The sequence below is a fragment of the Neurospora crassa genome, linkage group I, assembly GCF_000182925.2.
Source record: "Neurospora crassa OR74A linkage group I, whole genome shotgun sequence".
Classification (NCBI taxonomy): Eukaryota; Fungi; Ascomycota; class Sordariomycetes; order Sordariales; family Sordariaceae; genus Neurospora; species Neurospora crassa.
In genome coordinates this window covers 6,502,396-6,521,515 of record NC_026501.1, presented here as the reverse complement: position 1 = coordinate 6,521,515, position 19,120 = coordinate 6,502,396, and the positions used below count along the sequence as shown (strand labels likewise).

The window sequence follows — 19,120 nt, the reverse complement described above, 5'->3', positions numbered from 1 at the left end:
TAACAGCAGGTGTAAGGTTGAGCCGAAGAAGATGGGAAACTAAAGTGCTGGATACTTTCCATGTTTCTCGAATCGTCTTCCTTTGAGCAGGTGGTATGAGGGAATGGGCGCGATGGGCTATGCCGGTTTCTTATCGTCCATTTGTTGGTTTTACGTTGGTTTATTTGCAATCACCATTTGTTCGAAAATTCCCCCAAAAACAGTGGCATGTCGGTTTTGTTCAGTTTCTTTTTATCGGGTCTCCTTTGTTAGGTATGAGCGGAGGTCAGCAACGGGCGATAACGGTCAAACAGGTTTTCGACAGTGTCATAGAAACGGTAAAGCTTTGGGAGACGGGAATTGTGAAATTTCGTGCTACATTATGAAATTAATAAATATTCGTACTGATCTTCAAGAGGAAGTTTAACGTCCAGTGCGCTTTGTGCAGTGTGGGACAACGATGCGAAGAAGATACTTCGAAATGATTCTTCGCAAGTGACCCGTGACATACCTAAAATTGTCCAAATGCCTAGCTGCTCAATAAGGCCTCGTGCGAATTCTAATGGCACATTTCATCGGGGCGTGTGGTGATACTGCCTTCCAAATGGTTCGTCGGTATTGCTGCTGTGTCCAAAGGATAAGAGTGTAAGAATTCAGGCACTATTCAACAAATAAACCCCTTGTGGTGTAGTTGGATATCACGTTCGGCTGTAATTGTCTAGATTGTATACCGAAAGGTCACCGGCTCGATTCCGGTCGAGGGGAATCATCTTTTTTCGCTTTTTTTTTTTGGACGCTGCTGAGGACACTGCCGCACCCACGTCCCTGTCTTTAATTCATTTTTGTCTTTGTTCTTGTGGAACCGAAGATTTCTGTTCTCTCTCTCCATTGGCTGTTCTCTTTCTCGTGAATTGCAACAGGTCGAGGAGTGGTAGGTGTCGTAAAGGCTGCCGGGCCATACCCCGCGGTCATCCGTGGCGGTCTTTTTGCGCCGAATTTGCTCTTCGATCGAGAACTGAGCAGCGCAGATTTCAGTCATCGTGTATCCGTAAACTTGTTCGTAGTAGTTTCGCCTATGTAGGAATGGAAAATCGACCGTGTTGTCGTTCGTGATGTCGATATTGAAAGTGCTCACCCAGCTGAAGACCCATGACTTCGATTGGTGAATGCGGTTCCGGAGCCCCGCTTTATTTTCTGCCGGCGTAGCGGTGCCGTGTGCGACGACGCTTCGCTCCAGAAACGGGGCCCGATTTTTCCTCGCCAGCTTCGAGACGCAGGCAGTCAGGTCGCGGGATTGCGGAGCTCCGTCCAAGCCAGAACCACCGAAGCCCGAACCAACAGCCTCCGCCACTACCTCTCGACAACTTCCCCCTTTCGTTGCGCCTCGGACCGCACCGTACCGCCACTCCCAACCATGAGCAGGGCACTTTTGCGCTCCGTCCTGGAGCTGCGCACTCCCGTCACGCGCCTCCCACCATCTTTCCTCCTCCCCTTCCGTCCCGCCGCTCGTTTCCTCCACCAGACTGCCCAGCAAGTTGAGCCTACCAGCCAGTCCGATGCTGCTGCTGCTGCCGCCACCCTGCTCAAGGCCAGCCCACCAAAGGTCACTACCGCCACAACACCAGAGGCCCCCGCAGCCGTTCCCACCAGCACACCATTTTCTCAACAACCCCCGATAAGCCAGCAAGTCAAGGAGCTCCTCCCCGTGCTCGCCGCGCAGCCGGGCCACTACACGACCATCCACATCCACGGCAAGCCGTACCTCGTGACCGAGGGTGACACGGTAAAGCTACCGTTCAAGATGCCCGGCGTGGCGCCTGGCGACGTGCTGCGCCTGAACCGGGCCTCGGTCATCGGCAGCCGCGACCTGACCCTTCAGGGCGCGCCGTACGTGGACGAGCGCCTGTTTGAGTGCCGCGCCATTGTCATGGGTACCGAGAGCGAGCCGATGCGCGTCATGATCAAGAAGAAGCGGAGGTGCAGGAAGAAGAAGCATGTTTTCAGCAAGCACAAGTACACGGTTCTCAGGATCAACCAGTTGAAGATCAATGATGTGTCGAGCCTTTGAATGGGTCACAGTGGGTTGCTACTGCTGAAGGAAGGGAGGGGACAGAAAACAGTGAGGCTGGAATGCGACTGTTGAAAGGAGATGATGGGGCAAGGGGTGGTGGGCAAATAGTGGAGGAGGAGGGGAGAAGGAGAGGAGGAAGCCGACAACCCCGGGCAGGCCAATATCGAACAACATCGTTCAACCCAAAACAGCCGACCGCATGGCACACGGATAGCACACAAACACTTGACAAAGGGGATGGAGGAAATTCCTAATGTTATGCTGCTGCTGGATGGATTCCAAATGTGCTACAGATGGCGGACGCGGTGAGATTTATCAAGCACTACTCGTTGAAGCCGAGGTCTTTAGAAAGGGGTAGCAAGGCCTGCCCGGGCTTCTTCCGTCATACATCTGTATGTCCTTCGATTAGAAAAGGAGTGATTACAGATCAACTATGGACTAGTTGTGTAGGATCAAGGGGATATACCGACATATTCGGCATGTATCATATTTGTTCTTGTTCATATTATAAAACGGGGATTGGAATCATGGCTAGTACCAAGCGTGCATATTGAGCTTGATGAAGTTCGTTGTGTCTCCAGAGGTCGAAGCAGTCTAAGAAAACTACTTCGAGCATGCCTGAAGCATATAGTGTTGAGTTTTCAGGCCAAACATTGATATCCAAACCATCATCACTGAAAACAGCCTTACATTCTGGCCTCCTTATGGACACCAAAGCAAGTCGAGCCTTTCGCTGCGACATAGTACATGAAATCTATCATTCAGCAAGGGAGAAGGGATAAGACGGATAACTAAACGCTGCAATGAGTTGTCCTGATACAGAGCTTTTGAACAATGACAATATGGACGGTTGAAAGCAAATAAGAAGGGGTAAAGCTATAGTCAGGGAAAAAGAACGGAAACGCCCGCCCACCATTAATCCAATGCACCCTTTCCAGTCATAATCTTCATCACTAACAAGTAGTAAAAAGAGAAACAAAGCAAGCTCAACACAAAGAAAATAATAACGGCCAACTTTCCACCATTATACAACCCGTGCGTGCAACCAGATAGACATGGTGTTCAGCGAACACGATATCCACAACCCGTTTGATCCATCATTCATTAGCCACAGAACAAACCCGAACAGAGCCGCTCCCAGACGCAATCGCTCGCTTCCCAACCGCCACACGTCTTGTGGAAGGTATCTATACAAAACTCCCAGTAACCAACCGAGGTCTGATCAGGGGGGGTATCCAACAGAAACTTCCGACAACAACAAGGGTATCGTATCCAAGCCATAACGCTTAACAAGAACAATCCATCCATCTTCCAACATGTGTGAACAACAAACAACAAGAAAAGGTAAGAGAAGAAAACGACCTCCGAGTTATCACCTCTGGTGGCCGCCACTACCATTCCCACCTCCACTTCCACCAGCATTATTACCGGCACCCATGACCGCCTTCCTCACAGTCGCCCAGTACGCCTGCGGCCAAGTATTCACCACCTCCGCCTCCGTGGGCATCCTCTCCTTGCATCTCTGCACCACACTCTGTATAAGCCTCGACAATAGCTCCTCTGTGACAGGCAGGACCCTACCATGCTCCGCCGCCGCGTACACTGACGGATCGAACTCCTGCGGGTACAGGAACGGGTCCGTGTCAGCCAGTAGCTCGTCGCACGTGGGGCGCTCGCGCTGCTCGCGGTTGAGACATCGGCGCATGGTGCGGATGACCGAGGGGGGCACGCGGCTGCCGTCCTCGGTGGCTTCCGGAAAATCGATCTGGTACGACCAGTTGATGATGGCCTGGCATCGCGACATCTGGTTGGCAATCTTGCCAAAGGGCGGCAGGCCGTACACCATCTGGTACAGGATGCAGCCGAGCGACCAGACGTCTGAGGGCTTGCCGAGCTTCATGAGCTTGGGCGCGCCGTGCTGGCGGTGGTTCAGCGGCGGCGGGATGCAGAACTTGCCGTTCTGGGCGGACGTGAAGGCGTATTGGTTCGAGTCCATCAGAGATTCGGGCGACATGTAGTTGGGCGTGCCGATTTGCGTTTCTCGGTGCACGTTGACTGTCATTTCGGTCTGGATGGCGTTGGCGATGCCGAAATCGATGAGCTTGAGGCGGCCCTGGACAAGGACAAAGTTGGCCGGCTTGAGATCACTGTGCACAACGTCGCGGGCGTGCACGGCTTGCACGCATTCGAGCATCTCTTTCCAGTAATACCGAATGAAGGTTGGATCGAGACGAGCGCCTTCTGCGGTGCTTTGGCGGCTTTTAAGAAGCGTGTTGAAATCGAGTTCGCCTACTTCCATGAGCTATGGTGGGGTTAGTATTCAGTACGAATCCTTTGAAGTTGATGAATCACTTACCACACTGAGTACCTGCTTCTCCAGATTCAGCTCATGGTCGATGAGTTGAATGACCCGTTCCACACCATTCAAACGTTTCAGCAAATCAATCTCGCCCTTGAATCCCTTCACGGTGTTTTCGTCGGCATGTTCGAGAGACACCCTCTTCAAGGCCAACATCTTCCCACTCTCAGCGGAAACACGATAAACCTTGCCAGAACCACCTCGTCCAATACAGTCAATGCGGGTGTATGTTCGGCCGTTCACTCGCAAAAGGACCTGCCTTTTCTTGGCCGCCCCAGCAGTCGCAGAAGCTCCAGCCGCAGCTGTTGCAGTCTCGACAACTGACATCTTTGGTGGAGGTGGAGGCGCCGGCCTGTGCGGTGTATTCTGACTCTTATGCGCCAGCGCTTTGCGGTCGGGTGAAATCGAAAGCCTCTTAAGATCTCGCCCGATGTCGCGCCCAATGTCGAGGGCCATTGGTTCGGGGATAACCGGTTTCGGGATCTCGTGATCGAGCATTGCGGACGGGGTCAGCTTGGCCCTTTTGAAGGTCGGCGGTGCCTCGTTCTCCTTGTCGTTGTTCATGGGCATATCTGGATGAGGCTCAGCGATCTTGTAACCCAGTTCCCCGTTATCTCTTTCCATCGTTCTGAAGTTGGATTCTCGCCTGCGAACCGCTCCGGCTTTGCCGCTAACAGGACTTCCGGATGCGGCATAATCGCGATAGTTATTGTTGGACCCGTAGAACGACAAATGTTGCTCGCCCATAGCGGCTTCGACATGGCTCTGCATGTGGCTCTCGTAATTCCCATCGTTGTCTTGGTTCATGCCCATACCTTCGTTTTCTCCATGTGCTGCCTCGTCCTCATCGCTCTGCCTTCTCCGCCCTCGCCGCGCTGGGCCGCTGAGAAAGCTCCCTGGAAGCTTTGCGACTCTCTTGATACGCATTGAGCTTTGTGGTGCTACCGTTTGTGGCCTTCCAATGGTTGCAGGATCCTCGGGATTCTCGTGATCACTATATCCTGTGCCGCGTTTCCCGGAAACACCGGCGAACGAACTACCCGACGACCCTCCTCCTCCCCCTAGAGAAATCCGACCCTTGCTGCCTGAAGACCCAGAGCCCACCGCAATCCTGACCGTCCTGATCACGGGCGTTTGGGCATCTCCCGCTGAATCTGATCCTGCATCTCCTTGCTGCTGTAGAAACGATGGAATTTCTTTCTCGACCTCTCTTTCCCTGCTCTCCGTCCTGGTTCTCCTCTGGTTTGCCGTCGTCGATGAGAGTCTCCGGACATTTCCTGAAAAACTGACTGGACCCTGCACGGGATTGCTGAGGCGGACCACTCGTTTCCTAGGTACCGGGCTGCCATCGCGGTTGTTGCTGCTGTCGTTCTGGACTGGCGACGTCGGCCTGTCCATGGGCTGCAGGCTTCCTCCTCTGATACTCCGCCTCGCTTCCCGCGCCCTCACACCTTCCGACCTTTCCTCCGACTTTGACGACAACAACGCGCTTCTTCTAGTAACGCGTGATGGTGGTCGAGCTGGGGGTGATAACTGCAGATCCTCTGGAGCGCCATGTTGCGCAAAAGATGAGGCTTCGGATGCATGGCCGTCGTTAAGCAGAGCCTTGGTTAAGGCGCTGAGTTTCATGGGTACGGGGATCTCGTCGTCCGAGCTGTCGTTGAGGTTGGAATACTGTTGAGATTGCGACTGGGGATTCGACTCGCTGCGATTGAGCATGGGCCGCGATGGGGGACGTCGCAAAGCTTGTCTAGCGGATGTCCTTCTTCCCATAGACGTAAAGTGGCTTCCACCGCCCATGGGCGTTGGCGAAATGGACGACATGTCGTTCATGTGTTTTGTTTACCGCCCCTGTTGTTTTGGTTGCGGTTGCAAATGCGCTGGCTCGGCGTTGGGTGGACCTAACTTTTCGTCCTGTTTGCGAGCTTGGAACCTTGCCCGTCTTTCGCAGCCACGGACGATCCTGCTCTTGTTTTGCGCCTGGTTTGCCGCCTTTTCAGATGTAGTCCAAAATTGAAGAAAATAATACCTAATAAGCACAGGGCTGCGTGGGCGATTGCGAATCTACGTGCCAGAGTAGCGCATGGAACCAAGAATAACGAGAGTAGCGAGAAATCATATGGTGCGGCGCGGATGAAGCATGTCGTGAACGGAAGCTAGAGGAGACGATGGGGGGTTTCACTCTGTATTGGGGCCCTGGGTGCGTGCTGACTGTTGGCTTTCGCTAGGAGCGAGTATTTTGACTTGTGGAGCTGCGACCAATCAAAACACGGGGTGATGTTGCATGGTTGCTCGCGGCAACCGCTGAAATGGATCCTTTCTCTGGGAAACGCAAACTCCAGTGATGAGCTTGCCAAGCTTTGTTTACAGCAACAACAACAAAAACAACAGGGAAGCCCGACTTGAAGGAACCACATGCAACCGTGCGTATCGATAAATGAATGGAGACGACAATGGAGCTGCATGTCAAGTGAATATCAAGGGATTTGTTTACCAACGTTCTCGCAGGGCGCCGTCGATGGGACGCCATATCAGTGCGATAACAGGAACGGAAAAGAAGAAGAGCTCACAAACATGCATGTTCAAGCAACATATTCTCAGCAATTTTAGCTGCAGGCGCAGATGTCCAGAACAGCGCAGCACGCACATGTATGATCACGAAGGGACAAAAAGGTCCGAAGAAAACCTTGCGACTTGTATTGTTCCGCCTATGTGCCGTTTGACGCCCTTATGAAAGACGTGCCCTTGTAATCCCAAGAACTCCAGCTCTGCTGCCGCCGTCAAGGCGAATGTGATGCAGGTGACTTTTGAACCGCGTGTACAATCCGTCAAGGTTTCTCGGAAAATACCATGCCATGTTACCGGACAATGGTAGGAGACGCTTAGTCGAAGAGACCGAAGCCCATATCCTCGTCGGACTCCTCCTTCTCTGTACCCAGCAGTTAGCAGCTGAATGCGACAGCGCAAGCGATTGAATGTGTCCTTACCCTCAACCTTCTCCTCCTTCTTCTCCTCAGCAGCGCCACCAGCGGCGGCAGCGGCACCACCGGCAGCGGGGGCAGCAGCACCGCCGGAGGGGACGGAAGCGAGCTTGGAGGAACCCTCAGCGATCAACTGTAATATCTCGTGTTAGCCATGTGCGCCGGACACTCAAGTCTGCTCTCCGGACAATAGTCGTACCTCGTTGAGGTCCTTGCCCTCGAGCTCAGAAATGAGCTTGTCAAGGCGCTCGGAGTCGGCCTCAATGCCAACGGACTCAAGGACGGCCTTGACATCAGCGGCAGAGGGGGCGGTGTTGCCACCGAGGGTGAGGAGGAGGTAAGCGGCCAAGTGCTTCATTTTGTCTGTCTTGAAGGTCGCGTTGTTAGACGGAAATCCTACGGTTGTGGAAGGCTGGACCAAAAACTTACTGAGCTGGAGAACCAGAGATGTCAATCAGGTTTAACCGCTGAGTTGTGGCGGAGAAAGACTCTTCTTAGGTTCTTGGGGGTGGAAGTTCACTGTTTCGGAAAGAAGTTCGCGGACGGGACCCGATCACGGATTATTTTTACAATTTCGTTCCTGTGAAGCCCCGCAATTTTGCGCCCCACGAAAGCCCACAAGCCTCAAATCACCTGACCAATCCACTCGACTTAGGGCAGATCCCGTGCGTTCTTTCCCGCCAAGCTCCCTTCCGTCGTTGCCTGCCGGCCGCTTGCAATTACATAAAAAGCTGGCCAATTCATAACGCCTTGGGCGCTCTTGGCAATAAACACAACTTTTCGGTGACGTGCGGCTTGGCACGCTGCTGGTCTGGACCGTCTGGGCCTGTGACTTTGACCTCGGAGACCGCGATTCACCGCTCCGACCAGAAGTGACTGGGTGGGTCGTTCACTACGCTGACCATCCTGGCTCCCGTCTCTGTCTCTGCCCAGCAAAAGTTGCGAAACCAAGTCCCCGATCACGCAGGATTCTTTGTTCTTCTTTCGCCAACAACCCATCTCCAACCTAATTCCTATTCTTGGTTTCGGCACTATCGGGCGACTGGCGACCTCGCATACTCGCGCCCATTCTTTCGCCGTGTTTTTTGCCAAAGCATTCGCGCTTGTCCCACTGTGCATCTGCATCGTCAGTTGAGGCGATCTGTGACGGAAGCATATAAAACCCTGCCACCTACTTCCTTCTCCTCTTGTTCGATGCCTGGACAACTCTCCGTCTTTTGAACGCAGGAGAAGGATAAGCAAAGCTGGTAAAAGAAGGTTATTCACCGATACAACCACAGCCATGCCGGTAAGTTGCCATTCGTTTAGTGCGCTTGCCCTTTAAAAGGCTGGCTGACACGTGTGCAGATTTCGGATTTGCTCGCATCGATAACGGGCGAAAAGCCATCGTCATCATCGATCTCGACGAAAGATGTCCCAACAGCATCTAAACGGAAGGCCGACGATGACCTTCGAGGTTCTGCGCCAAAGGCCCCGCGTACCGAACCAGCGACAAATGGAAGTGCCCGGCCGAATGGAAACGTATCGAAACCTTCTACAGCGCGCCCCGCCGACCGACCGACGGAGCGCCCCACAGGAAATGCGAACCCAACGCGTCCCGCAGAAAAAACAACTGGCTACACCGGCACCGCGCAACCACGTTCGACCACGAAACTAACAGCTCCGGTGTCAACCAAGACCACATCGACGCAGTCAAAGGTGGGAGGAACAAGCTCGAATGGGAATAAGGCTCCACTTTCGCGACCGCTCGTCAGCCGACCCGCCCCTAGCGCTCCTGTCGCCGGCTCTGGACCTCCGAAGAAACGCTCCTATGCAGAGATCATGGCAAGGGCCCAGGCCAATCAGCCCATGCTGTCATCCGTTGGAAAGATTCAGCACAAGAAGGTGGAGAAGCAGTTGACGCTGAAGGAACGCAAGGAATTAAAGGCCGAGGAAGCGAAAAAGGGCAAGAAGGATGTAAGGCCACCGACTACCGGGAGGAGCGGTGTGACAGCTGGGCCAACCCGCAATGGTACCAACGGCACGACTGCGAACCGTCAGCGGAGTATCACCCCCTCAGCCCCGGCTGGCGCCAAGTCCAAGACAGGCCAAAATGCCGTGGAGGAGAAGAAGGTAAAGAAGGCTGCTTTAGCGACGACTGGATACCAAGGCACGGCACGTCCCCGCCCAGGGGCCACCACCACAAAACCAGGAGCATCCACCTCGGCAGGCGCAAGTAGGGGCCGTGGGCTGTCCGGTTATGGCGCCTCATTCTCACGTCCCCGGAGACGCGAGGAGGAGGATGAAGAGTTGGACGATTTCATCGAGTACGACGAAGATGAGGACGATGGCTACGGCTATGGTCGTCGCGGTGGTTACGAGTCACTGGAAGAGGATGACTCAGACATGGAGGCGGGATTGTCCGACATCGACGCGGAGGAACGCCGGGCAGAGTTGCAGGCTCGCAGAGAAGACATGGAGCAGGAGGCGCTGGAGAAGAGGTTGAAGCGCGAGAAGGAGGAAAGAAAGCGGGCAGCACTTGCAAAACTCAAGTCCAGAGCCGGAGACCGCTGATATGTCGTGGTTGCGTGGCGTGTCTCCTTCTTTCTTTTGCCTCTAAATTGGGAAGGTTTCGGCGCATCGTGATAATTTCAAGGCAGGAATTCGTTTTCTGGAGACGGTTTTGCAATGGCGTTGGCTGGAAGACAGGACGGACACCCAGAAACATTTTGCATCAGCGTCTGGAGTTTAGTCATTTTGCACGGATTCCGGTTTCATTGGCGGGCGTTGGCTGGCAATAGAGCCCGTCGGACGAATTATAGTATAGGTTGTCATGACACGGTGTAGCATATCTAGATATCTTAACACCCCCAAGCATACCACGTCTTTGGGTTTTGCCTTTGTTGACATACCTACTGTGCTCGTTGAAGCGGGTTATGCGAGCCACACAACTAGTGTCCCTTGGTAATAACCTAGTTGCAGGAGCCATTCTACGAATGGTAAGGTGATCTCCGGATCTATACAAAAGTTGTCCACTGGCCTTCCATCAAGGTTCTCGTCCTCAACGGGCGGCTCTGGCTGCCGCGGTGCACTTCCAATGCCCTGCAGCTGGCAGGCACCTTCATCCGAACCCACTCCACGTTTTCCTGGACATGCTGTTAAGTAGATATCAACCAATGACAGGTGATGAAGCTGCCCCACTATGTCCACCTCTTTACGGGTCTCCGCCACTGGAGGAGCCGCCCGATAAGGAAAGCTAGCCTTGAATGGTTTTTTTATCGGCTTCAAGACGTCCGTTCAGCAGGCATTCGCATAGGTAGAGGTACTGAAGCATATTGACCTAAACCGCATCGTCATTCTCGTCGCCCTTCGTCGCCCTACAACATCTGAAGGCCAGATTGCGTCGCCACATATCTTGAACCGCAAGACCCTCAAAGGGCCTAAAACACCAATATGGTACGGATATCATTTCTTCGAATTGCCCTCCCAATCCACAGCCACTCTCCTCAACATCATGACCCCTTCCGATCACTTGAGAGCAGACCATGCTAACCGACGTTTTCCTGAATACAGCCTCAGAACGAATACATCGGTATAGTTCCCTTCGCACTCGATCTTGATTACCGTCGACCTGTTTCCAGTCCCTAACCAATTATTTCGTTTCGCAGAACGCGCCCAGAAGCTTCACGGTAAGCGTCTGGACACCGAGGAGCGCGCACGCAAGAAGGCTGCCCGTGAGGGTCACAAGCAGAGCGAGAATGCACAGAACTTGCGTGGCCTGAGGGCCAAGCTCTTTGCCAAGGAGCGTCATGCCCAGAAGATCCAGATGCGCAAGGCCATCAAGCAGCACGAGGAGCGCAATGTCAAGGGCGCCCCCGAGGAGAAGGACCCTTCGAACCCCGTTCCCGCTTATCTGCTCGACCGTTCGAACCCCACGAGTGCGAAGGCTTTGAGGTACGTCACTTGAATGGGAGGACACATGAGAAGCGAACGGCCGCGGCGGAGGTGGAGGCCAATGTGAATGCAATGATGGCAGTAGTCATGGAGGTTGGAAAGGGTCCCATACGATGACGAGAGACTGACCGTTTTCTTCGTGCAGTTCCCAGATCAAGAGCAAGCGTGCCGAGAAGGCCGCTCGTTTCTCGGTCCCTATTCCCAAGGTCAAGGGTATCAGCGAAGAGGAGCTTTTCAAGGTCGTCAAGACGGGCAAGAAGGTGCACAAGAAGGGCTGGAAGCGCGTCGTCACCAAGCCAACATTCGTCGGACCCGATTTCACCAGACGCCCAGTCAAGTACGAACGCTTCATCCGGCCCATGGGTCTCCGTTACAAGAAGGCCAACGTCACCCACCCTACCCTCAATGTCACGGTTCAGCTCCCCATTCTCGGCGTCAAGAAGAACCCCAGCAACCCCCTTTATACCCAGCTTGGTGTTCTGTCCAAGGGTACTATTATCGAGGTCAACGTTTCCGATCTTGGTATGGTCACCGCGTCGGGCAAAATTGCCTGGGGTCGTTATGCGCAGATCACCAACAACCCTGAGGTATGACCAGCACAACCCCGCCTCTTAACTTTACATGGACGAACTGCTAATACTTAACTTCCACCAGAACGACGGATGCTTGAACGCTGTGCTCCTGGTTTAAGCGCAAGAGTGAAGAGGGTGATGGTTTGATTTGTCTAATTATATGTCTAGTCTCTTGGGCGGCAACTGTAACGGGATTGCGTTAAATCTGATTTTGCATCTGGGACTGGCGTCTGGTGTTTTGAAAGAGGATCGACACTCACGGCCGCGCAAAATATCTCGTCCGGGGGTTCACTTAGGTAGTATAGTGGTTAAGATACACACACAATCTGCGGTAGAACATTATACCCTCCGATCATTTGTTTTGGTTGATTGTATCACCTGATGGTTTAGAAGACATGGATTAATACGATAAGACACATAGATATATCTTCTCTGGTTGCTGCTGCGCTTGATCTAGGTTGACTCCCATGGGTTTCGAGCAGACTATGCTGGCAAGCGATTAACCTTACAAAGGTCTAAATGGCTGTATGGAACCCTGCATCCTGAGTCGATGGAAATTTGCTGGTCGATTTGACATGCAACACCGCAAGCAACTAACGCAAGGGCAACACATTGACTTCTACATCAGCTCAGAGCATCTAGCTTGTCTTCTGTATCTTGATTTTAGAAGGAGAGCAGTTCCGAGCTTCATCACTCCAGGGTCAACCCAGCCTCCAAGAATCAAAAGCAGGTATTTTCTATCCAGACCGACGAGTAACTTCTGTACTCTTCAAGCCCACTTGCCACCACTCAACGGTCAACGAAACGCTGATACCGTACCAACGAAGAGCTACTCGAAGCGATATAAAGAAGCGATTTGCCCATGTCTCGGGATCCTAGCTTTAATGGCCCCGGGAAAGCGCAGGAATCGGTAAGATGCATCGTAGTCACCCTCTCCTTGAAGCCAAAATCTACCAGAGAATGTGCAAACCAGCTTTTCAACTAAGCCAAACTAGGTAAGGTAAACAACCGGAACCCCAATGGATGAAACCAGAAGAACCAGTCATGATTTAGGCGATCTCCCTACTCTTTTGAGAGGCTCTGGCCTCGTCAACCAGCCGTCAGAAGATATACCACTCTAGAGGTATGAAGCAGTGGCAAACCGGCAGACGAAGTGAAGTGTTTGAGACTAGCTCACTTGTTTGCTCCTGGTCCGGACTACCGACGTGGCCATCGCTGATGAAGGAAACGAGAAAGATATGTCCGTAGCGGTAGGCAAGGCACTCGTTATTCGCGAGAAGAGAGGACAAGAAGCTGATTAGGAATAATTAACATCTGTTGGAAGTTTCCAAGCTGATCCTTTCATGGAGATGAAAAAAAAGATATTTTGAACCATTGAGGCGGAGTTCCAGTGCTTTGGCACACCTCATCATTGATACGTCATGTTGCGGCCGAGCTCTTCGCATACGTCTGGTTTGGCAGTGGAAGAGCCTAAGCTGAGAGCACAGCCTTTCCGTTGGTTTACACCGAGGCACCACATACTACATCTTTTTTCTCGGCTTGTGCTAAGTACATCGTCGCGAGAGATATCTCCCAAGTTAGTTTACACTCGCCGAACCACTGCTACCAGTGAACTGAAGATCCGCAAGCTCTCAACAAACCACCGGGCCTCATCTCACCCAACATGTGCCACAAAGCAGCATGTCCCGTCTGCCGTAAGTTCACTTGCTATCCTATCACTTGCGGCCCATCTCTTCCTTCATTCCCGGCTCTTCCGGTCCCTACCTAGATAGGTATCCATCCTTGGTTCGTTGCTTGCTTGATTGCTTGCTTGGGTCACAGCCTCATCAACCCACAAACCAACAGCGACATACCAAACACAAACAGGAATCTTTCTGCTCACACACCATCCCCTCCTCCGTCTTACTTACCTACCAGGTCATGGGCATCAATCAATCCTGCTTGTCTAACGTACCTACTTGCCGTACCTCTACCTACCTACCTATCCCGTCCTCACTTTTGGCCCACTCACTTTGATGAACAATGAAATCTTCCTTTGCCGACTCTGCCGACTCCCGTCGCTGATGAACATTTCGTACGTAGACGGCGTAACTTGGGTAGGCTGCGGCCACCACGTCCCCAAGATCATGGATGGCGTGCCGAAAGAGGAGTGGTGCAAGTGCGAGCCTAAGATCGAGAAGGAGGGACATCAGTATCCGCCCAAGGGATCGGTGACGGGGGTGTGTATTATTTCTTGAAATGGTGTTTTTTTTTTTTTTTTTTCTCTTTCCTTTTCTTTTTATCCCACCCTTTTAGTATATTTGGTTTGGAGTTTGAGGGTTGCAAAAAGTCTTTCGACTTTGCAGTTGGATGTCCCCTCTCCCCGAGAGACTTGTTTTGGTTGTGGTTTGTGGTTTGTGGCTATGTTGAGGACCACTGGCTATCAATATTGGTGACTGGCTCATGTTTCTAGAGAGATCATGGCTGACCGGTGGTGCGTGATGAAATTGTCTAGGACATGTTATAGACTCACGGCTCTCGGGTTGACTAGGGGGAGGATGTGGTCTTGACTCTTGAGGTACACTTTGGTGGAGAACCGGGCAAACAGTCAGGGTGAAGAGCTGTGGGGGTCAGGATACTTCCTATGATCTTTTATGTACCATGGCGGACACAAGACGCGAGTAGGCATGCCTAGGAGTACAGCGTTGAGCTTCCACATTCGGGTAGTACGTGAAGTTTGATTTCGAGAATGACACCGTACATGATCTATCCGGATTTCAATTGAGTATGTCGTAGGACTTCTTTACCGCTAGACCGAGTATTAGATTGAAATATTGAGCTGCGCTATCATCTTCAAGTGTATATGGTTCTCGAGCACTTCACTTCTTTGGCTTTTCACATGCTCTGGGCCCTTCATATGAAATGAAGTATCGAGTAGGAATATTGAAGAGACCATGGAAGAGGCCCCGAACATCAGACGCAGGGGGAAAGAGACCGGGGGGGGGATGCACGGAAATGGGACCCATCGATTCTCACAGCAGTTGCTGATGTAACATGAATGGATGACTGATTGGCTAGTGGATAACGAATGCTTTTTCCGATGGGATGTACCTATGATAACGGTATCTCTGTTCCCCTCCCCGACCACAGCGCCAGCTGCCCGTCAGCGCAAAGTCGAACATTTAGAAACATGAGCGACATTGGCCACCCCCAGGAACCCGGCAGCAAATCCCCGCGTTGTCAGATGTTGCCGCAACGTGGCACTATGGTATCCGTTCTGGAGTGCTGGACCCGCGATCTTCAATGCGATAATCCGCTGGCATCAAGGGCCACCAAAGGGAAAGATTGTCGTGCAATGGCTAGACATGGACAAAATGAGGTGGTGGATTGAGAGAATGGAGCGCAGTGCTTCTAAACTAAAATCGAATCTGAATTGGAAGACATGGCCCGGGGAGGACAGCAGCCCACGGCAGCGCGGCAATCGAGGTTCCTTGGAGATCCGCTCCAGGGGCTCGCAGGGAAAGAATGGGGTCTGGCACGCCGACCGGACTCGGAGCTCGGTCTCGGAACGCAAGGTCTCTCCGTCTTATTAGAAGTTGTGTACGATTACGATACCGTTATGTCAACGACGGACCATATTACATTATTATGCACGAGATGCCAGAACTTCCAGTGGAATTGCCCGTGTCTAAATAATGCTATGCCGCGTAGTGTGAATGAACGGTGAATACAGAGGCGTGCGCACGTGTAAATAGTGTGTATACGGATCAAAATCTAGCCATGGGATCGCTAAGTGGACAATTATTCGTCTGTCTACAGTTACCTACAAGCTAGTTAACTGAGAAGTCCCTCAGTTCAGATGTCTTGCTTGCCGTGATCTCGCCATAATTACTTTTCTGTGACGATGATACCCTGCAGAACTACGGGGCATAGCCATACTATGTACATAACTGGGTATCGTGCACTGAGAAGGTGACTTGTGCAATACATACCAACATAACAGCTAACGGCAGGTATGTACCCAATTCGCTCGAGGATTGACCGTCCCTTTGACATTTCAGTTTCTTTTTGTTTCTATGAACAATCGTTAGGTGTTGATAGGAAACGCGGAATATTTTTTTTGTTAGGCCTCGGCTTGCCGTTCCCCCCCGATCCACCTCCATGTCTCTGTCGTCATGATCATCGATTAGGTAAACCATACGGCTGGGGAGCCGGGGATGGACAGGCGAGGTTGTTCGACCGGTCCCTCGGACCTTTGCTGCGGTTGCGAGCCAAAGTCCAGTCTTGTCTCCCTGTCAGGTACCGGGCACGGACCAGTACATACAAGCAAAGCTTCATGGCTTTGCTCACTACACTACATACTCTTCCCCGCTTGGGAATGAAACCTATGCTGTTACTTTCTAAGAGTACCTATGCTTCTAGTTTTAAAAAACTCATAATAACAACTGAACTAGATAATCAACTGCGAGCCGACGGGGTCGGGGTGTCGGCGACGGACCTTGCGAGCCTGGCTGTCCTTTCAGCAGGGGGGGCAGCCAGGCCCCATATAAAGCGGATCTCGGCAAAGCTGCTTGGAGACCGTGGGGCGCCAAGAGCTTATTTTGACATCTTTTTTTCGGGCCGGATAAATCGACTGTGTGCCCAGATATTTCGGCGGTGTGGAACCGGGCTGGCCAATGATACACCCATGTTCCCGCCCGCCAAATTCCCACTAAAACGATATATGTGCAACATCCACACCAAAATTGCATAGCGATTTACACAGACGAAGCTTTCTAATATACTAATTTACGTAAATGCGGTAGAAATCGTTAAATTTATATTTATATTAGTATAATTATAGATTTCGTCTACTAGTATTAATACTACTAGCTCGACTAAGAGAACTAATATAATTATTAAGATTGCTATTAGCTAAATAGTAGCGGTTAGTAAGGATTTAAATATAATAGCTACTATAAGGGAGGAGGGGGCATTATTAGCTAGCGGGTAGGCTAGTAATATTACTATTATTAATACCTATAATATACTAATAATAGCGGCGGCGGTTAAAACTATTATTATTAACTCGTAAGTTCCCGCAATTGTACCTCTAGCTATACCTCTCTTTACTATAATTCTCTCAATTCCTAGAATTGTACTTTTAATCTCTCTATCTCCAACCTCGCGCTTTCTACTACTACTTTAGCCTTTTACTCTCTTTAATTAACTAATACTACTTTAATTATCCTCTTCTTCTTAAGAAGTTATATTAAAGCTTTAGGGGGGGTATTATAAAATAAATTATATTTAACGTTATTAAAAGAGGGGAGGGGAGGGAGGGTGGCTATTATAGGCATTAGTTAGGTACTATTATAAACCTTCTAACGGTTAATAACTATAGGGAGGGGGTCTTTCTCCCTACGTAATACTAACTATTTAATAGATAAAAGCGTATTTAGTTTAAATAATTAATATTTATTAATTATACTTTAAAGTATAGTACCATTAAATTTTACAATATCTAATAACCCGTACTAGTAGAGTAAACTATACTACTATATAAAATATATAGAACACTTTACTTTTAATTCTTCTAAATTAGACTATAGCCGTTTAAGGTTATTACTAACTAATTAAACTTACCATTAGAGTAACTCAAGGCAAGCGAAACTAGTAATGAACTTTAAATCTACTAGAATAATATATTTAAACTTTACTACGTCTTTTAAAATTTAATATATATATTTAATTGTAAAATTCTCTTTTAACCACTTAAAGGTTTCAGTAATAACTCCTAGTAACTAATTAAAATTAATATAATAATTCTTAAATAGTACTTTTAATACACCGTAAGTACCTTCTATACGGGAAATTACTCGTATATTAAAATTGCAGTATAATTTAATAGCGAAATAGGTAAATTCGTACTTCAATAGGAAGTAAATATAAAGAAGGTAATTAATTATAGCTATAAAAAGAAGAATTAATAATTATATAAATAATAATAGAAAGATATAATAATTATACTTTTTTATTTAAGGAACTCCCTCAATAATACCTACTATTATTAATAGAATCCCTCCTCTATATTAAAGTATATTATTACCCTCTATATAATTAAAATCCTATTCGTATTATCGATCTATTTACAATTTGAACTATAGGGGGCATAACCGTTAATAGGTTGAATGAAGGGATTCTTAGTCCCTAACTCGAAGTAGTAATTCCGGTTATTTCTATTTAATAGTTAGGCAGCAATTTGGCGAATAATAGAATTTTCGTTAGTAGGATTAATATTTATATAATAGTAATCCTTATAGAAATAATTTCTATTATTACTACAATTACCTAACGCTATACCCTTAAGACTACCCTCCTACTTCTTTTTAATATTGAAAGTAACATTCTTTATTATATACTAAAAATAGATTTAGTACTAAGTTATAGGGAAAACTACCTAATAAACTCTCTTATACGCTTTATTATAGTTAATAATAATAATTAGAGGTTAGAAAATACTATATTTTAAAAATATAGTATTAATTTACTAAAATACCTACGTAAAGTATACCTCCTTCTTGCTACTTAATAAGTAATAACCGATATTAAAAATCGTATATATAGCCGTTATCCTATATATTTAAAGGAAAGGTATATCGAACTTATTAACTTTATACGTACAATCCAAACTTATAACCTCGGGATTCTTCCTCAATTAGTTAATATACTATAGATAAATCTAAAAGATTTTCTTAATTAAACTAAACTCTTCGCCGTTGTAACAATAGACTTTATAATAAATCTCCTCTATTAACTATAACTAATCGAAAAATTATTGGGTCGGTATAAGGGTACCTACTTACTTTATTCTATTAACCGCCAGTACGTTAAATACGTCGCGTTATATAATAATAATACTAAGGAATTCATTATAAATAATAAATATAATATCTAACGAGGAAATTTTTAATTATTTGGCTAACCGAAGGATACTAGCGGTTACCTCCTCTATACGGTATTAGTAACAATTAACAGCGAAATAACTAGTACTATTAGGGTTAAGGGGATAGCTATAGTCTCCCTTTATAAAAGTAAACTATTATACCCTAATTTTAGTATTAAATATTAACTTTCCCTACTATTCGCAATTTCTTTTTATATTTACTACTAATAGTCTTTAAAGTAGGGTATCCTCCTTACGCTTTTTACTACGCTTCTTCGCTATAATATATTTAATATCGTACCAGCTAGTAAAGTAAATAGT

The 19,120-nt window shown here is 49.0% G+C and overlaps 6 protein-coding genes and 1 non-coding gene across 8 annotated transcripts; 5 read left to right on the top strand and 2 right to left on the bottom strand.

The window, feature by feature from the left end:
* Positions 1–655: 655 nt before the first annotated feature.
* NCU15043 lies at positions 656–744 on the top strand. Its single transcript has one exon. It is a non-coding gene; the product is annotated as a tRNA-Tyr (tRNA).
* A 481-nt stretch (positions 745–1,225) lies between these two features.
* NCU00977 (aconitate hydratase) lies at positions 1,226–2,605 on the top strand. Its single transcript, XM_960077.2, has one exon. The coding sequence runs from the start codon at positions 1,394–1,396 to the stop codon at positions 2,045–2,047; it is 654 nt and encodes a 217-aa protein (XP_965170.1). The 5' UTR covers positions 1,226–1,393; the 3' UTR covers positions 2,048–2,605.
* Positions 2,606–2,784: 179 nt separating this feature from the next.
* Positions 2,785–6,596, bottom strand: NCU00978 (checkpoint protein kinase). The gene is made up of 2 exons (XM_960078.2): positions 4,407–6,596; positions 2,785–4,352 (listed from the first exon to the last, which is right to left on the bottom strand). The coding sequence occupies exons 1-2, from the start codon at positions 6,240–6,242 to the stop codon at positions 3,423–3,425; spliced, it is 2,766 nt and encodes a 921-aa protein (XP_965171.2). The 5' UTR covers positions 6,243–6,596; the 3' UTR covers positions 2,785–3,422.
* Positions 6,597–6,868: 272 nt separating this feature from the next.
* On the bottom strand, positions 6,869–7,972 carry NCU00979 (60S acidic ribosomal protein P2). The gene is made up of 4 exons (XM_960079.3): positions 7,820–7,972; positions 7,590–7,757; positions 7,397–7,523; positions 6,869–7,338 (listed from the first exon to the last, which is right to left on the bottom strand). The coding sequence occupies exons 2-4, from the start codon at positions 7,746–7,748 to the stop codon at positions 7,292–7,294; spliced, it is 333 nt and encodes a 110-aa protein (XP_965172.1). The 5' UTR covers positions 7,749–7,757; positions 7,820–7,972; the 3' UTR covers positions 6,869–7,291.
* Positions 7,973–8,277: 305 nt separating this feature from the next.
* NCU00980 (hypothetical protein) lies at positions 8,278–10,566 on the top strand. The gene is made up of 2 exons (XM_960080.2): positions 8,278–8,678; positions 8,738–10,566. Exons 1-2 carry the CDS (start codon positions 8,673–8,675, stop codon positions 9,941–9,943), a joined length of 1,212 nt encoding a protein of 403 aa, XP_965173.1. The 5' UTR covers positions 8,278–8,672; the 3' UTR covers positions 9,944–10,566.
* A 72-nt stretch (positions 10,567–10,638) lies between these two features.
* NCU00981 (ribosome biogenesis protein NSA2) lies at positions 10,639–12,302 on the top strand. The gene is made up of 5 exons (XM_960081.2): positions 10,639–10,825; positions 10,943–10,961; positions 11,038–11,323; positions 11,469–11,910; positions 11,978–12,302. Exons 1-5 carry the CDS (start codon positions 10,823–10,825, stop codon positions 12,011–12,013), a joined length of 786 nt encoding a protein of 261 aa, XP_965174.1. The 5' UTR covers positions 10,639–10,822; the 3' UTR covers positions 12,014–12,302.
* A 1,079-nt stretch (positions 12,303–13,381) lies between these two features.
* On the top strand, positions 13,382–14,631 carry NCU16419. Of its 2 annotated transcripts, XM_011395097.1 has the most exons (3): positions 13,382–13,589; positions 13,978–14,114; positions 14,390–14,631. In XM_011395097.1, exons 1-3 carry the CDS (start codon positions 13,559–13,561, stop codon positions 14,399–14,401), a joined length of 180 nt encoding a protein of 59 aa, XP_011393399.1. In that variant the 5' UTR covers positions 13,382–13,558; the 3' UTR covers positions 14,402–14,631. The 2 variants fall into 2 exon arrangements, with proteins under 2 accessions (XP_011393399.1, XP_011393400.1); XM_011395098.1 differs by having other exon boundaries at positions 13,448–13,471; positions 13,524–14,591.
* The last annotated feature ends 4,489 nt before the right edge of the window (positions 14,632–19,120 follow it).